At 38.9% G+C, this 21,238-nt stretch overlaps 1 protein-coding gene across 1 annotated transcript in view; it reads right to left on the bottom strand.

Moving 5' to 3' along the window:
• The window catches only part of ptprn2 (protein tyrosine phosphatase receptor type N2), a 125,601-nt gene that overhangs the window by 12,534 nt on the left and 91,829 nt on the right, over nt 1–21,238 (bottom strand). The window contains exons 12-16 of the mRNA XM_026292338.2: nt 12,998–13,213; nt 10,686–10,889; nt 5,958–6,105; nt 5,208–5,281; nt 2,273–2,350 (exon numbers count right to left, since the gene is read on the bottom strand). Of these exons, the coding sequence (XP_026148123.1) occupies nt 2,273–2,350; nt 5,208–5,281; nt 5,958–6,105; nt 10,686–10,889; nt 12,998–13,213 (720 nt within the window). The remainder of the gene's footprint in view (nt 1–2,272; nt 2,351–5,207; nt 5,282–5,957; nt 6,106–10,685; nt 10,890–12,997; nt 13,214–21,238) is intronic.

Here is a 21,238-nt window from a genome sequence, read left to right on the forward strand (position 1 = left end):
AGAAAAGGCAAGATACAAAAAAAAAAAAAAAAGTCTAAAGTTGCTGCTTTGTGAGTGCATGTTGATGGGCTTTTTTGCATTGAGTCCTGAGAAGACTGAGCAAGAAAGTAAGGCCCAGCAAAACTGAGGTAGTAGCCAAAGATTGAGGGAAGGGGGATGGATGGTGTAAGGAAAGGAGGAATGAGGAGTGGAGGATTAGAGCAAAGCTGCCTTTCAGAGCGCTGCCTGGGACCAGCACGGATTAGATAGGACAGTGCAAAAGCCTCCTGAATGTTCTATTTCCATGAAAGTGCCAGTGTTTCCCATGTTTGTTTACTTTTAATAGAGGGAAAGAGAGTTTTGTTTTCTCTTGCCTCAATCCAAGGCTAACCACATTGGATAATGAATTACTACTGGTTTACAGAGAACTGATGTTCAGTGTGTCAGCTGGTTTGTGTCTAATTTTCCATTATTTCCTGCTTAACTGAGAAAAATTTAGTGTCAAGTTCATGGCTAAATAGCCCATTTCATTAGATAATGGATATGGATTTATTCACCTGGCACAGAAGAAAAATGGGAGACAAACAAATAACCAAACTGATTAAGAGATAATGATCAACTTTTTATTTAAGGGACATTGGAATTTTCTAATTAAATGCAGAAAGCAGCCCACTTTTTAATTCATATTTGAGGTGTAGTCATTAATTTTATGTAATGATTTAAGGTACAGATAAGAGCTGCTGAAGATTTGTCTTTTTAATTAATTTGGACACAATGTGAGAACAGGGCTCGCAACAGCAATTCCTTTTCCTATATTCCTTCTTACTTCATACTTCTATATACTGGACAAGGTGAGAGGAGTTACTTCAGGTTATTGTTCTAGTTCACTACAATGCTGTCATATTAACACAAACAGAAGTTATTTACCAACTGTACATCATCTAAGACACTCTCCACCCAAGGCAAAATGTTTTATAATAGACTTATATCCAGGAATTGACATTTACAGGCAAGAGAAGGAATGTAATGTGCATCAGAAAAATTGAAAGCATTGTGTACAATATACATAGAAAAGCAGTAGGTTTGCAGTATATTTTTTGCTATTGTATTGATGTACAGTAGTAGTCTGTCTCATAGCAAGAGGGTTCTGGGTTTGAATCCTATTTGATCCTGGGCACTTTCTGGGTGGACTTTGCATGTTCTCCCTGTGTCTGCATGAGTTTTCTCCATGCAGTCTGGTAATCTGAATTGTCTGTAGGTGTGAATGTGAGTGTGAGTTATGTTGTCTGTCTGTCTCTATGTGTCAGCCCTGTGATAAACTGGGGGTCTGTCCAGCGTGTACCCTGCCTCTCGCCCAGTGTCAGCTGGGATTGGCTCCAGAAACCTCTTACATCTATTTGAGGAACAATCATTTTCTCAGTTTTTGAAACTATGATATAACCAGAAAGTAAAGTGTTGTTATATATGAGTGAGAGTGAGTTAGGCTATGAGCTACAACTTCAGACCTGTTTTTATAGCCTCTAGTTTTCTACACTTTGGCCAACTGGCAATACTACCAAGTTAGTTATTAGCAGCATTATTAGCAGTACAGCATGTCACTGGTTTACTTCGATACTGATTAAAATATAAAAATGTTCTGGATTTGTGGAGTTATGAGCGTGTCTTTTTTAAACGATTTACAACCAGAGTTATGAATATTTAATTGTGATAGATATCTGCATGTACAGTGCAATATTTTCTAAAACTGCCCAAAGTCCAAATATGTATTTTTCTCTCTGTGTTCAGAGCTATGAGGAGTACTAATTTTTTTATTGTTTTTACAAACATAGCAAGGTCACGCTTAAGGTAAGAAAATTCAACTACAACTTAAAAAATTCAAATAATAATGAATTAAAATGAAATGACTTTTTTGTGCTCCAGCTGGAATATATTTCCATGATGGCTAAAATATTTGTAAGTGGTGTTAAATGACCTTGGTTCTTCATTGATGTTCACATATTTTTAGGAAAATCAGATACTTAGCTCTGTGATATAAATGCAATGATGACATAACAGGCACAAAACAAGCTACATTACTCCAGAAACTCCTCCTGTGATGAAACACCAAAGAAAGAGTAATATAGACACTCTTTTCTTCGATCATAAAAAAGACATCAAAAAAACACACCAGCCGGTAAACAACACAAAACCACACAGACAGTGTGCAGTGCTGTTGTGGTTCTTCCAAAACTTCAGAGGTGTAGAAACAAAATGGTATAAGATGAAAGACAGAGCAAATGAAAATGAGTTTTACCTGCCAGAAGTCTGCCACAGTGGAAGGAAGCGGGCCCTGTGAGGCAATGTAAGTAGGGTTACGAGGATCATGGTCCATCTGGGAGACAGGGAACAAAGTGTGAGGCTGTTGGGTTGGGTGATGCAAACCATACTGTTTGGGTAAAGGAAGCTTCCGTCTGGATGGAAGAAAAAAAGGAGATCTGCATCTTTTGAAGAAAACATATCAATTTTCTTCTCTATTGTTGTCCTATTTTTTTGTCATTCGTTCATTTATAGATACTGTATTTTCATGTTCCTATTTTTAATTGCTATGATTAAAGTAAATTTAAGAAACAGCTTCTATTAACAAACACCTCCTATACACTGCTTGACAACTGTGAATATCAGGAAAGCATATGTAAATGTGAATGGTGGTTTGTATTCCTTGTGTTCAGTTAATCTTCGTAATTACACAGAAAGACTGAAGAAGCCAACTTATACTGATACTGTAGCGTTTAATTATGCTGACTTCTTAATGGACTAACAGTGACAAATCTAGTTTAAAAATACTGTACTTCCAAATATGCTATTGCAGGACATGTACACTCTTCTCCTACAAAGATATCATAACATTGAGATGTTTTTATGTCATGATGTCTTTCTGTATTTTAGTGGGATGAGATATACAGTGGACACAAGGGACATGATAAAAGGGATGTGACTGAAACTTGATTGATTAGTTGCCAGTTTTGGTCTCCAGAATCAGTGGTCACATTTTATTGAATGAATTTTTATGGACACCCTTGAGTGTGAGATACATCAGTGGAAAGATGTTGACACATTTTGCAGGAAGAGAAATAGGTTCTTGAGCTACAGTATATTTGGATCTAAATTATAGACAAAAAAACAAAAAAAGTGCTGTATCATTGTAAATATGTAGTTTATGAACCTTGACACTCAACCTTAAGGATAATTATGGGGCATTTGTTCATGACTTTAATATTACCATAATACTTTTCTCTCCTCACGTTTAATAACTTAACAACAGGATTAATTCATATTGCTTTGAGCAGCTGTTAAAACCAAATACAACATTAATCCAAAATTTTAATTCTGTTTCTTTATTATTTATCTCATGTCTGTTTGTAATTTATTTTTATTATGGTGGATTAAAATCTACTTTCAAACACTGATGTAATTACAAGTAAAGCTGAGTTGAAACTATGTTATGTTAGTTTGGAGATTTGGAAATAAGCAGGTATAGAAAATGGATGGATGGATGGATGGATGATTATAATTAATCTTCATAATATCTTATTTAGGCTATTACTAAATGTGCGGAGGGTTGGGTATCAGTATCATAACTAAATTATCACTGAGGGAAGATGTAAAGTATCAATACACCTATACAAGAACTGAAGAAATTATACAATGAGTTTTTTTATATAGCATTTAACAAAACGAACCTAAAATTAAGGAAACGCTGTGCTCATTATTTGGTTTACTTTGATTAATCTTGGTGAAATTCCTCACGAGACTCCCCCTCAGAAATAAAAGGGAGTTGCTGATTGCTAGTGCCGCCACTTGATTCAGCCAATCTCAAGGACGCATGCGGTAACTCTGCATTGATCTTGTGTCATGAATACCAAAGTGCAAACATGTAACAGCAGTCCTGCTCTTGTGGGGAAAAGACAGAATACAACAAAAAGACACAAAGTACATTTGGTCTGAAGTAAAATAGTATACCAAAATACCTGTTCCTGTAAAAGTGTCTTAACACCTTGCTGTAGCGCCCTGATCCTCTGTTGATATAAGATACAGAGCTCAGCAGCTTAATGCTTCAGCTCATCTCAGATAGTCTGAAAGCAAAAGCACTGAGAACAATTTGGAACGCCGTTTGACTTTGTAAGGCCAAATAAGACAAAGACAACCGGGCTTTGATCACACTGTGCATTTCTTTGAACACTTCCTAATGATAACGATGGCATATATCTGGGAGCTGTTGCATCATTTGGGGTCAAGCATTAGCCATTACCCAGTGTTTTCCCTGTGTGTGTGTGCGCCACCCTCAGCCTGGCATGGAGCTCTGTCCGCCCTTTCCATTTGCTTCTCTGACCCCAGATTCCAGGAAAGAAGCGGCAGATTATCAGCTTGGAGGTCACAGCCTCTGAAGCTAATGAGGAAGAAGAAGCTGCATTGACAGATATAATTACCACAGGTTTGCTGGGCCCAGCCAGAGGTCCCTTTTGTGGTGTAATTGCTGTCCTTTCAATTGCACACAACTGCATCTGTCATTACCTCACCCATCTTTGTACTTTTAAATGCCCCAAACAGTCTAGCTTTAATCTAGACTGATTTTCTAATGCACCAATCAGGTTTTTGCTCACTTATTTCCCTGATTAACTTTGCACTACAGCAAGCACTGTTCAAATAAGCTAAAAAAAACCCCTCTATGAATAAGCTATTACAGAGAACTGAGGTATGTACAGAGCATCTCAAATTCGCTGTTTGATTGAAAAAAAGGTTTTGAGTGCAGCTGTGTGTGCCCCCTTCATCTGTTTCCACAGAAATTTTTGCACTGTATTTTAAATGCATAGTTTCCTGTTCCCTTTGATAGAATCCCCTTTCAGCAGCCCCAGGGGAAATAATCACTGCAATGTTTTGGTGGAAAATACTAAAAAATAATAACCTCAGTGCTCTCTTGCACTTTCTTTATTTGTGAAGGATACATATGTTTTGTCAAAGATGATATATAATTCTTTTTAGTATAGATGAAAACATTTTTGAAAGCACTGAGAGTAGAGATGTGATTCAAGACACAGAATAATGTTTAAAATAAAGATCAGTGACTTTGGATTGACGAGAAGTCATTTGAAACTTGTAAAATCCAGCCACAACAGGTGTTTTTGGCACAAAAAGGCTGCAGAGAACAAATATTAGCCACTGTATAGCCATAATGCATAAACAATACTCACTATTGGACTGGCATTGATATAATCAGAGTTGCTGTGGTTATTTTCTGCTTTCAAGGTGATCCTGGAATGATCATCTGTAATAGAGATGCATAATTCATCAATGCACTTCCACAGTTTCACCTTTAATAAGGATTGTGCCAAGTGAAACATTAATAAAATGTGATTTTACAAAGTCTGAACATGCATTAAATCCTCTTGCTTAAATAAGTGAAACTGTTGCAAGATTCAATATAGTCGATTCCCGATCAACCTGAACCCACCTTAGTACAAGTCCTAAACACATCTGCTTTAAATAAAAGCCCATAAAAATGTAGCTACAAACTTTTTTATAGACAATAAGTAAATTAAGTCAAATCAAAGTCTAAAAGCATTTTTACATAACATTTATGAATAGTTTAACCTTGTTTAGGCCCACGTACGGGTGCTGTGCGTTCCATTCTGGTATGGTGCATATCCAATGACAGCAAAAGCAAATTTGGCTCTCAAAATTAATATTTTTTTTTTAAATAATGGGTCTACACATACTTCTCACTGGCATACTATCAATCATTTTTTTATTTATTATTTTGGAAACACATTGGTAAAGTGTAGTTTTTGCGTTCTGCCATTGGTTTTATGTTGCTCTTTTAAGCGTTCTGTCACAAACACAACAGTCATGGAGCTGCACTGCACACACTTTGTAAATAATGGGAGCCTTCTCACAATTAAAACAAAAAAAACCAAACTGAATGGACACATTTATATACTTACATACAACAACGGCATCTGAGCGGTTCCTCTTGGAGTTCTGGTCACCCTGACCCACACTGCAGGTGCTGGGCTCTGCCTGGTAGGAGCACAAGGCCTCCCATTCACGCTCCAGACGGTTCTTGTTCTTCAAGTGGTCCTCCATGTATGACTAGAGTAGAAACAAACACCCCCTTTGCTCAAATGACAAGCCAAAACCAAGCAAAAGAAAGTAGAACTTAAGTGCAACATTTGATTAGTGGAAGAATGAACCTTAAATAATTTACCCTGATTTTAGAAGAACTGGCTAGCTATTGCTTGTCATTATTTTATTTATATATTTCTATTTTGTCAAAATGAACCAAGGAATAAATAAACTGGAGAAAAAACACTAAAGCCTAGACAACAGCTCCTCTGCTTTAGAGCCACTGTATGATCAGCTGTCATGGAGCATTATTGGCCTAAGCTGCTGTAATGCATAACAACTGGATGAGGAAGGTGCTGCTGAAGATCTAAGTGAGGAAGGTGTGCTAATGTTTGTGTGTTTGTGCATCTGTGTTTGACCGAGTATAAAAAATCACACACAATTAAGACTCCTGAAAGGTTTGTCTGCATTGGAAAATACTTCAGGGGTGTTTCAATCACGTCCCTCACTGCTTGCACAGCCACTGATAAGATTGTCTGCATTTAAGCTGCCACTTGGAGAAGACAAAATTGAATTCCCTAAAAAGACAAAGATGGAAAAGGGGGGATGGGAAGAGGTCTGTGTGTATGTGTGTTGTCCCAAACCGAGGCAGGCTTAGAGGCTGCAGTTGGCAAGATGAGGCTTTTTTAGTGTAGCATCATGTTTCACTTTCTCTCCTGTAGCATGGCTCACCCCCTGATGAGGTTAAATGGTTTAATCTGCTTTTGTGTGAGTCAGAAGATTACAAATTCATAAAGCGATGTCAGGGATCAGCTGGCACATACAATGAAAGTGACACCCAGATGTGGGTTTTATCCCGTATGAAAAGCATATAGGTAGGTTGAGCAGAAAGTGATGCTACATTGTTACATCCAACTTATTCAGATCCCTCTGTCAAAAAGAGATCCAAGTTTTTGCAGAATACATACAATACCTACCTAGATGATAATCAAAAATAAGCTTTTCCAACACATAATAGGCAATTACCTTTTGATGGCTCATGAATTCATGCACACAAAGAATACTGCAATTCCTACAGACAATGTAATCACAGTTTACTGTTACATGTCTTACCAAAGGTGCCACTAAGGTATTAAGAGTCACATTGAGCAGAAAAACTCTTTTGAATAATGCAGCTGCATAATGCATGTACAATGTGTTCTGCTGGAACCCATTAATGACACACTGATATTTCTGAAATATTACTGTAGGCTTTTGCTGTTATACTTTGAACCCTCTCTGTTTGAGCATAAAATTTTATGCATGCAAAAAAAAAAAAAAAAAAAACAAAAACCAAAAAACACCTAGTCAATGTCAATTCTAATAGCAGGCAACACACATATGCATGTACGTGTGTGTTGCTGTGCATCGCCTACGCAAACACGCACAGCACTGTCTTCCCAAGAAAATGACAGCATGCCATTATGGCCACTTGACAGAGCCTGTCACCACGGTGCTCTTGTCACCCTGTACAAGTACTTTCTGCCTGCCAACCTGACAGCATTCCACCTCCCCTTCCAATATTACATCTCCATGTACTTGATACATCCACTGTGAATTGCGCCCTGTTCTATTCAAACGATGCCCTGAATCGATTGCATTCCAAATTCATATTTTCGCAGCTTAATGTAATGCAGCCAGCAGGCCCTTATCAAGCCCTCCCATTTCTAGGAGGAGGCAGTGGACCATGGCGTATTCCAAAGACAGGGTAACGAAGGTTTAGTGAATGGGGGGATTATGTCTGCCAATCAGAGGGTTGGGATGGGAGGCCGGACTGTCAGGGAAACAATGTCTAATCCTTCCTAAGCAGTCTTCTCGGCGGCAGAGGGTGCTGGGTGAAATCAGGATGAAGGGACAACCAGGGGAGCCAGACACAACAGGTAATGCATTACTGACACGCTTCGGTATCAAATTAAAACGAACAATACTGGTATCAGTTTGTACATTATGATATGATGAACAGCAGAGAGAAGTGAAAAATCTATTAATATGTTTGGTTTGTGTGACGAATAATACAAAATTGAAAAGAACATTTTGTTTTACAGAACATTAAAAGAAAGACCTAATTATTTTTTCACTCACAAGCTCAATTTAATATTGTGAGTAAAAGTCACTGCGGGCACAACATGTTCAACTAATATTCAACATAATGAAAAAATGCTTCACACTATTTTTAAAAGATTTCTTTATCAGGGGAAATGTGACTAAGAAGGAAACACTACAGCAACAGCAGGAGTGTTATGGATCGAGAAAGTACTGTCCATGGTGCTGAACTTGACCCAGTACTGCAGCAATGAGCACAAAAAGCAACCACACTGGAAACACATGCTTCCATACCACATTTGGTTTTCATTTTTAACATTTGAAAACATGTAATAGATGATATTGGCATGGTTGTAGGACCATACTGCAGCTGAAAAAAGATAGAAGACAGAAGACAAATAAATGTAAGACAGCAGAGGTGAGTCAAAGCTCTGTAAAAACAGCAGATGACTCAGCACACAGAGGCATCTGGTTTCACTTCTGAAGATGGAAGTCTTTATGCAAAAAAATGTAAGTGTTTAGGTAGGCTGCATAGGGGTAACATCACAGTTCATTTACTGATTTACCAAACTCATGCAGTGGCACAGTAGTTGCATGTGTGCACATCACACATGCACATCACATCACATCGGGCTTCAAAAAAAGGACCCTCAGCATGTGTGCTTTGGAAAGTCGAGTATTCATCATCCTTCTCCACACGGTGTGAACTCCAAAGAGCAAGACAGGGGAGATGAGAGGAGAGGAGAGTAGAGATGGGAAAATATAGGTCTGAGATCAGTGATAACAAGGCAATCTCACACATGGTTTCATGTGAGATGGTGGTAGAATTTTAAAGAAGAACCCCTATAGGACATCTCCATGTCAATCACAACTTGAAAGAGCAGTAAAGGTCCCTGTGTGTTTTACCTTTCTACACTATAATGCCTACATTGCTGTTATGAAGGAACTGGGGCTAATAATAACAGCTCCTATAAATGATTCACACCGGCTCTTTTGTTATTGGAGGGCTAAATGCTTTTCTATTGTCAGTGTTTTCAAAAGGAGCTTCACAAACAAGGCTTGACGAGTGCAACAAAACCCATCTATTACCACCAATACAAGGCATTACTCAGATTCACTCTCATTCATTATAGCCTCCCAATATAAAAGTTAGACATGCAGTGTGATGAATGCTCTCTCCATTAATGGAAACACTGCAAGGCATCTATCCATCTCTTTTATCAAGCTTGTCTCAAATGAATGAAGCAAAACTTGTGCGAAATTAAAACAATCCATTGTGTGTTTGTAGAAGCACTGGCACCCAAAAGCTTTTTACCACCAAAAAAACAAACCAAACCAAATAAATAAACAAATAAATAAATATAACAGAAAAAAAACCCCAAAACCCTAGCAAAATTTCTAAAACATCCAAATGACAATCAGAAGGGTAATGATATTTCACTTTCTCATCACGCAAAACAGCGTCTGCCTTATTTTGCTGCAGCAGTAAGAGAGACGGAGGGGGTAAAGGAGGAAAATGGCAGAGGGGAGAGAAGCAGAATGGAATGATAAACAGAGAAAATGACACAGGGAGGGAAAAGTTGGAGGGAAGAATGAAGACAACAGAGCCAAGATAAAGAATGAGCAAGAAAACAGCAGGAAGAGCGATGAAAAAAACAAAGATACTGAATGGAATGAGGTGAGGGAAGGATGAAAGACAGACACGTCCAAACACATAAACCGATTGTTTTCATCACTACAGGATACAGTCTCAGGGAGTTTTTGAGCATACACGATGATGTAAGCTCATTAAATCTCTGAAAATCCCATTCAGCAGCAGAAATCAAGCTTTATTGGTCACATGTATTGGACACACAAGGAATGTGACTCTGGTGCAGCAGCTCTCCATGTGCTTTGTAGTCACCATCAATACACATATAAAGATAAATAAAAGCACCACTGATTCCCACAGATTGGTGGTGCCCAATCTGACATACCCTTTTATCAATACCACCTGTTCATGCTTATTTTTAATTGATATTAAAATGGATGTTGTTCAGGAACTTAACAAAACTACCACTGGTCACAAGCTGACTGTATATTTCACGCATTTATTCATTACCTTTGCTTTATATTCTAACTCTTTATTCCTTACTCTTAATGAAGTTCTTCTTCTGCATTATTTTTAGTTCATTTTGTCACCATTTATTCCATTACTTTGAGCTAAGTGTTTAACTGTTTAAAACTTCATGTATTTTTCTTTCAAAGAGGTCTTTCTTGAAGACAACTGTTTTATGAATGGATTCATTATACTCATTAAGATGACTCTACCTATTTCCTATAGTTTTCACAGGCCTGGCAGGTTAAGGAACGATGAAATGTTATGGTTGTTTAGTTGAAACCACCAGATACAAGAACCACAAATAGTCTCATAGGGCCTGACAAAAAAACCACACTTCAACCAGCATCCATCAGCTCACTTTATCTCTTTGGTTACAACTTTTCATACACATGAATCATTGCTCACATTGCTTCTAAAGTCTTACCAGTATCATGTGACCGGTGGAGATGTCCATGTTGCACGGCACGGGCTCTTCACACCAGGAGGACGTGCTGCTGCGAGTAGATGGGCTGGCAGCAGGGCCATCACTGAACTGGGAAGACACACTGTTGAGTCTTGAGTGCCGCAGGGTCTCTGGCCGTTCAACGCGCTCTGACGTCCGGATAGCCATTCTCTGGCGACACAGCTCCTAGAAATTACAGGAAATGATGGCAAAGCACGGGTTAATCAAAATGCATTTTCCCCAGTCGCATTGCAAGGTTTCTTGTATTTGTCTCCTTTTCATGCACATAACAATAGATTTATGCATGTTGTGTCCTTATCCTTGCTCTTAGGCGCTAAGTTCTGTAAATGCAACTTGTAAAATCCTGTATCCGGACTGACTTGATCTGTCTCCACTTGTTGATTAATGGCTTATCCTTGTGGATTATGGAGCTTATACTAATTATGTCAAAAACAGCGGAGGAATCCAACAAAATTTACAGGATAAAATCAGTGTGCCACACCTTCCTGCCATGCAGTGACTGTATGCATTGTTAATAAGCGGTCTGAATAGGTACACTATGCATTGTATGGGTACAGGGAAACATAGAGAAGAGAAGAGAATCTGTTCATCAATCAAAATGGACTTCTAATATAAGAATATATAATGACAGAGAGCCAAAGTAGAGAAATGCATTGACACAATTGTAAAGTATAATTTTCCGTTTTGATTGATATCTCCTGGCTAAAAGATCCACTGTTATGAAGATTACATTCCTTCAAGTGACTCAGCTTTTCTCCCTTCATGTCTTAGTGCTGACTTGGAGGAATAAAAATTCGGAGACTAGGCATTATGTAATATAAACTGTACAAAATGAAACAGGAAGACGTATGTGCACAATATTGTATAAACAGTCAATGCTTGATTCCTTGGCCACACTTAGTATTTCAGTTTCAAATTCATAATCTATAAACCCTCATGTCATCATTTTGGAAGTCACAGAATTCAGAAAATATGTTCAATTACTAACAGTGAGGACAGGCCAGACAAAACGCACATACTATCTCAGGATCTATCATAGTGATATTCCCCTCGATCACTGGTCTAAACTCTGGTCTTGGATCAGTTTTCTTGCCATCAGGCTTTAATGATGAGACCCACAAAGCAGTGCCCTGGGCCCTGGCCTCAGGGTAATATAATTCATGCTACTTCTCAACATCTCAGCGAAAGTGCTGTGCTGTAGAAGAGTATGTGCCGAGTGTTCATGCAGGGTGATGCAGTTAACACCCATAGGGGCCAGAGGAGAGATCCATGAAGCCCAGAGAGGAGCACAGGTCCTGGCATTGCAATTTCCCATGTTTACCCTTTGTTGCAGACTATTAAAGTGAAAATAACTAAGAAGAAACCATGTCTACAGTATGTTCTGCAAACTAACAATATCCCTGTGCCAATGCAAAAAAGCACATATGTTCCAAACATGGAGGTCATATTAGTAATTATCCCACACCTAAGATACAGGTTACCTAAAGTTTGCATTCTAGACAAAAATGATAAAGAATATATTTAATTAAATACAATAAATGCAACTACATATTTTCTAAATGAAGAAAGTACGTTTGCCTTTGCATTTTAATGACATCTCTAGCTTTTGACAGGAGAGCAGCCCTGTGAAAACCTGATTAAATATTGAAAATGTTAACGCGACATGCAGATAAATGTGTTCTGAGTGCCACGCTGGGCACAGCTGAGCCCCAACGCTGAAAATCAATACAGCCCAGGCTGCCCATGGCCCTAGAGGAACAAGGGAATAGGTCACACTGGCGGCTTGGTTCCCCGTCTATCTCACACATACACACACTTCTCTGGCAAGGGTGAGCAATGAGTAATTGGATGTAGCAAATATTTAGTGGAGCAATAAGTCAAAAATACAAGAAACACAGATCATAAAATGATGTAAACACACATAGAGTATAATGATTGCTGATATTAAATTATTGCATTGCATAGTAAAAACAAAACAAAGCAAATCTCTATCCTAACAGTTAAAAACCATCATAAGAACAAGTAGAAGAGAATCACTCATATTAACACCCACTTTGTAGTTTATTGGGTATCTGGACTTCTTCCTCATACAAAGAGTCATTCATATAAATGGGGTAGACAAAATTATCTTGATGGATTTATTAGAAGATGTATCTAATAAAATGACAGCTGAAAATCAGTGGAATCCTAACAGAGCGTTTACTTGTCCAGTGCAGGCACTGCAAGCTAAATGTCTGTCCCTGTCTGGCTTATAGTAAGGTGGTTGGACTAACCTGATAGGTTGCAGTGGCATCAGTGCTGGTGTCAGTCCCCAGGCTGGCCAGTTTCTCCTTCATGTGGAGGTGCGAGCGCTGGTGCACGCAGAAGAAAGTAGCAGACACTGCCAGGGCCACCAGGATGAAGAGGGTGCACAGGACAGAGAGGAGCAGGAACTGGCCCGACTCGACCCTGGTCTCTTTTACCACAGGGATCTGGGTCAGGCTGCCCCTCTGGAGAACACACACAAACAGAGAACACACTATCAGAGCAGCAAAGGAAGCAGCTTCATGTATTTCCTGATTGATGTGGTCATTTTTTTCTTGACAGCAACCATCATGTCTGCGGTGCATCAGGTTTCACCTGAGGGCTTGTTTTGATTTTCCAGTAAAAAAATTTGTAGCTGCAACATCATCATGAATGCTTCCTTACTTCTCCATTTCCTCTCCCACCCACCACCACTGTCTTACCAGCCCCACTCATTATCCAGCTTTAATATGGACCTTATATTATGCATTAAGACTCATTAAAGCCCTATTACAAACCCCTGTCCAGCACTGTCTCCACACTGTGTCCCATTTAATGCTGGCATGAGGCGGGCTGGCACTGTGCAACTAGCTACAGGAGGCTGGGATACTAAAAGCTTGTGCTTAATTATCTCCTGTGGTCCTGAGTTTGGCTGGATTAGGCTCTGGCCCAAGCTCCAAGGCTAATGGCTACCAGGACTAGAGAGACACAAGTGGACCAGATTGGACCTTTATAGATCCCCCCACCATTTGGTTAGAAATATTTACACCCACACTCAGGTGCACAGTAGGTATAGTCTTTGTCCCACTATGACAGATCTGGTTTTAATGTAATGAAATATCATCTGAAAGATATTTATGAGTGTAGGTTACATGTTGATCACTAGTCTACTCACAGCCATTTACTGTAATGATAATTCCCTGTTGAGAATACACAATATATGATACAAGATATTTTCAGAGTATAACTGCAGTAATTTGCAGCTATAATTTGGAAGGACAATTAAGGATAGCCAAAAAAGTAGCTGATGTTAGATATTTTTGCTGCTTAAATACAGGACAGATCTCCTGCCAAGTTTTGTATTAACAAAGTGTTTATACTTGACTATTCTTGCTGTCGTCTGAAACAGAAACAAAACAGGGTGTTTCTAAAAAAGCCAGTTCTCCACAGATTTTGATCTAATTTTAGGAGCTGCATACATACCAATAGCTATATAGCTGCAAAAGGGCAATATCAATAAAAGAGCACAAATAGATCAGCAGGCTCCTAATTGTCTGTGTGTAATATTGAAAGATTGATGGCTGAGGTGAATCAAATCTAGAATATGAAAAAAAGAAGGAAGTGCTCTGACATTTAGTCTGCGGGGTCTAATGGGCTGGCTGAAGGATGGCTACATCTTCTTGTTATACCATTTTCAAAACAAGACCCTTTACCTCAGACCAGTAACAGTCTGGTTTCACTTGTGGCTCATAATTATCAGTGTTCTAGCCAGCTACGTGGATGCCCAGGTATTTTTGATCACTGTGTTGGCCCGAAGACATTGATTGCTGTGTGCTGTGGGTCGATTATGTAGTTTCATTCAAGCATTAACAGACAGGACAATAACTGAGAGGTTTAAAGAGGCTCATACTTTATAACATGTACAGATTGGAGACATGGCCTTGATCTAATTACGTGTGTATGTTGTATAGTGATCAAATAAATGTACAGACAACAGGAACAACACTTTAAAATTGACGCAATCTTCAGTTGTTAAGAAAGCAAATCTTCTCAGTCATGTTCTGACCTAACCACACAGTGAAAATCTGAAAATATAACACATGAAAAGCTTTTTTTTTTTTTAACTTCATATGATCAACACCGTAGACACAGCACATCAGATAGTGGTATAAGAAAAGAGCTCACAAATGTATTGGCTTAAACCTGCTTCAACCTGTTTTAACAAACCCGAGCTATTTGGGTTAAACCTTTGCATACAAAATTTTCTTCATTTCGAAAAACACAAGAAAAAAACAGGCCTTGTCAAGTTAATCAAAAACGAGGCCCTCGAGAATCGTTTTTAAAATATTCAGGTAAACACCTTGGAATGAATAATCATTTCCACTGGGGGAACCAAAAGGCTTGAAATGCTCTGCAAGCATAAAAGAGTGTTTGAAGACGATAATCGTGTTAGAAAGAAACCAGAGGAGACACAGAGTGTAAAAGGGAGAAGATATATGAGGCTAAGAATTACATGTCTATTAGCTTTTTATAATTTATTATTTTTGTAACCAGTTCTATTTTACCATAATTGGAGTATGTCCTTTGTAGAAAATGTTATTTAACTTGATTAAATAAAACACATTTTAAGTACACAGAAACACTTTAATTAAAGCAGCTTAATTAAAAACTGCTTGTAAATGGATAAATATAAAAAAAAAAAAAAAATCAGTCAATTTACCCACAATCAAAACTTAATTTCAGCATAAGTTTAACATGATATAAAATGTAATTGCAGCTATTTCAGGTATTTTGCAGGTATTTTTATTGATCTTTCTGAAAACATGTTCAACATGGCCTGGTCCAAATTCATTAAAGTTATTGCTCTTTGCCTCTAACAGACTTTATCCTTCTGCTTTTCTTTCCTGCCCATATTCCCTCTGTCTGATGAATTAGTCATTCTGAGAGGAGACAAGAGGCAGATGGATTTCAGCGCTCTGGATTATTCAAATGATAAGAGGAAAGGTCAGACAGAGGGGTGCTGTCAGGGCGACTGGCTATCCATTCATTCATTCTCATCACAATAACAATAAGAAGCAAAAGAGAGAAATTAGGTGCCAAACCTCAACCCTTATCCAAAGTTTGTTTTTTAATAAAAGAATTGCAGCTTCAAATGTAGATTTGAAAGGTATAAAAATCAGCTAAATCTGAACCTGCTTCCATGCAACTATAAACTGAGAGTTAGGACTGTGTGCTTAATGAAAAACACTGTCAAACTAGCCCATTTTAAAAGCACACGTTTCATCTTAGGTACATGAAAATACTGGCTTTGTCATTCACATATAAAATTATTGAAACAAATTTTGTAAACACTTGTAATAGCTATTCATTAAGAAGAGGCATAAATATTTTCATTTCTATTGTCCTTCAGATATATGGGAAAACATCCTAGTCTAAGGACATACATCCTTAGACTAAATCATAATAAAAACCAACAATATTTTCAATTAAATTTAAAAAGAATCGCGTTTACTATTCCAGCAAATCCATGATGAAGAAAGCATGAGTGATGCGAACACAAGCTCTCAGTTTTCGGGGTTTATGAGTTGAGCTGCTCTGAGGCATCACCAGTCAGGATGCACCTGCACACAAACTTTGTCCCCTGTATCCAGATGTGCTCACACCAACACACCGGGATCAAGATCCAGTTTTACTAGAAATATTTCGACGTGCGATTTTTTTGCCAGATGCTGAACTGTATCCCCCCCCCCATAAAAATCGTGGTTCTCAGATCTTCAGCGGACTATTGTAACATAATGTGAATTTTCTAAGCCGCGTCTTTGACGCATTAAACACCTGCACATTGAACACAGCACAAAACATGTCAGACATACATTCAAGCCAGGAGATAATTACCCAAATCCATGTCGCGGGGCAGAGCGCACATTTCGGGGTAAGCGGAGGATGCTGCCTGTCCTAGTCCAGAGAGCATGGTTAAACCACGCTGCAGCTCCAAGAGGCGTTCAGTGCGCCTGGGCCGCCCACTCAGTCCGCGTCTCCAAAAGTTCCCCCTGCGCGGGTCCCAGCGCCAACAAAAGAGCGCGGCTTCAACACGAAGATGAAGAAAAAGAAAAAAAGGGGAGAGTCGAAGCGAGTAAGAAAAGAGAGAAGAATGTGGGATATGCCCGCCTGATTTTCCGAGCCTTGGAAGAATGTGCAGAAGCCCCACTAGTGAGTCCTTTCAGCGCCTCTGTGCCAATGAAAAGAGACGGGGAGATGGTGGGGCTGGGTTTTTTTTTTTTTTTTTTTTTTGCGATCATTTAGTTAAAGCTGAGCCCCTCCTTATATTCAGCTGCTCAGGAGTCCCCGTCCATTGCACATGTCATATCCACTGGTTGCTATAGTGATGCCTCCACATGTTGTCGACAGTGAATGTTCAAGGAGCGATGCCTGGCTAATAGGCTTGCGGGGCCGAGGGGCGATATGAATGGACATAGGGCTAGTCAGTCATTTGTTGAGCTACTAGGGGTCTCTGTGTTTGGTGTGTGAATTGCTGTTTTCTCAGGCTCTCCTTTCCTCTGCTCCCTCTCCCAGGGATTCAGATATGTGAGCAGAATAAGGGAGATGGGGCAGTCTATTCTTCAGGGTAGGCTTTTGCATTCAAAGCTGAAGTGAGCACTATAATGAGCGGCTACCACACAGTTACAGTAGTTAACTATATGGATACTGCATGGGAAATTGGGTACAGTGTGAAAAAAATGCTCCCAATCCCAAAGTAAATTGTGTATAATTGGCTAAGGCTTTGCTGTTCTTCTCTGTAAGATCTGCCAGGATAAAGAGAAGAAGAGAGGAAAATTGCAAGTTTAACAAGTTTTTTTTTAAATAAAGCTCACTAAAATGCTATCCTAATTAGCAATCAGCCTAAAAAAAATGATCCAATGGAGTGCAACAGCTGCACTTAGCAGGGAGAGCGAGAGAAACAGGGATTATGGTGAAAAAAGGAGAAGAAAAAGAAAAGGGGCGGTGAAGAGAGGAGAACAGCGGTCCTGTCAAATGCAGATGACGAGTCTTGAGAGGGGGGCTCTGTGATGGGGGCTCTCCAGTTTATTTTTTTCCTATTCAGAGAGCACCCCCTCCTCTTCTCTATTGTCCCTCTGTGTGACAGCTGGAGTTGGCAGTGTGAAGGGAAGAACAAAAACGAGCTCAGTGTCCAGCCTGGGTCTGTGGCTGCATCGGACACCACCCAACCTTCAAAAAGCAGAGCCAAACGCGTGGCCAGCAGCCATGTAGTCTGAAGAACACACTCAAACTGATGCAAGTGCTTTTTGTTTTTTTTTTAGCATCCATACAGCTCTTGAATGCTGGATCTAATACGTATATATCAAAACTGTTATCTTATGCTATCAATGTTTTGGTTTTCCTTTTTATCCTTTCTCATTCATTATTTAGCAATCCTAGGCGTGAGTCTTTTCAAGTCATGCATTGTGCATATTTGAATACAATTCAAGGATTATTACAATTATTAACTCAAATTCATTTTTTTTGCCTGTCAGAGGGCAGCCATGATTTAAGGGTCAAAATTGTATTCAGTTTGAGTACAGCAAGGTGGCAGAGTTTTATCATGACTGCCAGTGGGTGTTTTTATTACCATAAAGAAATAAATAATGGTCCCTGAAGTTAAGCCCCAGAAAATCAGTACCTATATTGAGTCAACTCTACGATCATATCTGTCCTGTTCTCTGGTGAACTGAAAGAGAGCCCTGTTCACTCTTTTACATATGAGATGGTGACCTTCATGTCAGTCCTATCTAAAGCCACATTCATCCACACATTCCCCCGACACCACAGAGGATGACAGGAAACAAAGGAAATGTCTGCGAAGAATAAGACTCTTTACCTGCTCTCTGAGGTAAAGCCTGACTTTGGCACTAGTTATTTTCCCTCACATGAAGTCTGCACAAATAGACACATTTTTACACATTTCAGCCAGTATACACAATGCACAGCTTTCAAAACTCATGTCACATCCTTCACTGAGGCCAGTGCTACTGGGTATCACAGGAGGGTTGACATTCAAATGGTTCATTCTTACAAAAAACATACAAGCAGTCAAATTTAAGAACATACTGAAGTCAGTCCGACTCTATGGCCACTGGCAATAGTCATAGCTACTGTCACACTTGTGTGTTCTGCAGTAAATACTTCCATCGGGTAACACATGTTCAAATAGTCAGTGTGAGTCCTGCAAGAATTATCTATCCTCGTTCCTGAACTGGATTGGTGTTTGCCTCCACGACACATTTCACATTTCTAATAAAAAAGATGGAAAAGCTGTGAGTGTTTAAACAGTAAAAAAAGAGGTGGTATGTGGCACTTCACCATGTCACTGTGAGCGAGAGACGGAGGATGTTAAACAAATGTCAGAATCAAGTGCGCCAGCTGAGATAGTAAAGCAGAGATAGCCATTGATGCTTGTGCATCAGATTTGAGAAAAGGGATGAAGAGGCAACAAGTTTTGATTGCACATCAAAACTTTAAGTATATGCATGTTAGTGGCTCTTTGCTGCAAAATCCATAATGCATCTGGACTAGCTGGAGATCTCAGCCTGGACACAAAAACTAGCACATGTAATATCCATCCATCTTCTATACCTGCTTATTCCTAACCAGTGTCACAGGGACCTACTGGAGCCTATCCCAGCTCTCTTTGGGTGAAAGGCAGGGGTCCACCCTGGACAGGTCCCCAGTCCATCACAGGGCCACATAGAGACAAACAACCTCACACACTCACACTCACTCCTATGGGCAATTTAGAGTCACCAATCAACCTGACATACATGTTTTTGGACTATGGGAGGAAACCAGAGTACCTGGAGAAAACCCACACAAGCACAGGGGGAACATGCAAACTCCACACAGAAAGGCCCCTGATTGGTTTTGAACACAGGCAGCTTGTAATATATTTGAGTAAACCCTACAGTAGATATTGTATGATGGGATGCAGTTTAGTTCCACACCGAGCTGGAGGTCCACCCACTAATAACACTATAATAATGTCAGTGAGAGTCTAATGTCATTTACACTGCTACACAAGAAAACAACAGCTGCAATATGTACCTGCAGACAAAACTAACACAAGATACCATTACACCAAAAATGTTGGGATTTCTGCTTGGCTCTTTGAAATGGGGAGCAATAAATTATTCATATTAATATCTGAGCACGTTTGTTGCTGGGGCTCCATTTGGGAAGATGCTGGAGGAATTAGCTTTAGATTGTAATGCAGACAGAAATATATGCAAAACAACACATTTGGGTGTTCTTTTTCTTTTTTTTTTAATCAGCTCCACCAGCTGTTATTGTTACTGTTGATGTGATATTACAAGCTGTGTGTGAAAAGTAAAGTCTCTTGGCTTTTTCCTTTTTCTTAAATGTTCTATTCCCTGGCTTATCTTTAAACATTTATAATGAAACAAAGTTCTCATACAGACAAAAATGATTTAAAACCAAAGTTTGGTTTGAAAGCTGCCTCTCATTTACATTGCCGTGATGCCATTTTAGTATATTGTTTGATTTTGTCATTAAAAAGCACATACACTGAGATTATAATATGAAAGATGACATGTTGCTCTCCCATCTTGCCTTGCATTTCAGTGTGTTTGTGAGATGGACATTATGAAACAGCATTTTTCCTAATAGAAAAAAAAAAGTCCCATATGTTTAACAAGTAATATTTGCTCACCGCTCACTCAGAGAGAATATATTTAAAGACTACTTCTATGTAAGCCATGCGATTCAAGCATGTTCCCCAAATAAGCTTGTTCAAATACGCATCTTTGTTATAAGAATCCAAGCTCATGCATTGGCCAGGTCAAGCAATTCAAAGCAGTAAACATCAAGTTAAATGCTATGCCTGTCACTCTAGACTATATTTAAAGCATGCAGGTAAACCCACACATGCACGTCAAAAAGAAGCAGTGTTGTGGTGTCGTAGGGATAGGAATAGTAGGAAATCACATCATAATCTACTGTGTTAGAAGGGCAATGAAATGAGACATACAGTATTTAATACTCTGTACATAATCACTACCTGATCACTCACACACAAAGGGTGAAAAATCTATTTCTAACCTGCATGATGATGTGTCCATTATGTACTATTGTTACATCTATGAGGCTCATCATTCCCAAATATCACATATGCATTTCATAACATTATACATTAATTAAAGAACAAAATCACTAATAATCTTTGAAAAAATCGGTTCTTGAATTTCAACAGAGATAGACAGAGGAAGCTTCTAATTTCTAGTTGTGCCACAGTCATTTTGTGCCAAAATGACAGCTGTTACTGGCGAAGTTGGATCAGCTGTAACTAGCTAACTAATTAAACTAAGCTTAAAAAAAACTGTCTCTAAATTTTTAATGTTTCGTCGACGACTCCATTTAAAAATAACCCTGTAAAAAGTCTTAAATATGCATTTTATTTCTAAATAAAATGTGCTGAAAGACTGATGCCACATATCACCAGA

This window comes from Mastacembelus armatus, chromosome 20 (genome assembly GCF_900324485.2).
Source record: "Mastacembelus armatus chromosome 20, fMasArm1.2, whole genome shotgun sequence".
Taxonomy (NCBI): Eukaryota; Metazoa; Chordata; class Actinopteri; order Synbranchiformes; family Mastacembelidae; genus Mastacembelus; species Mastacembelus armatus.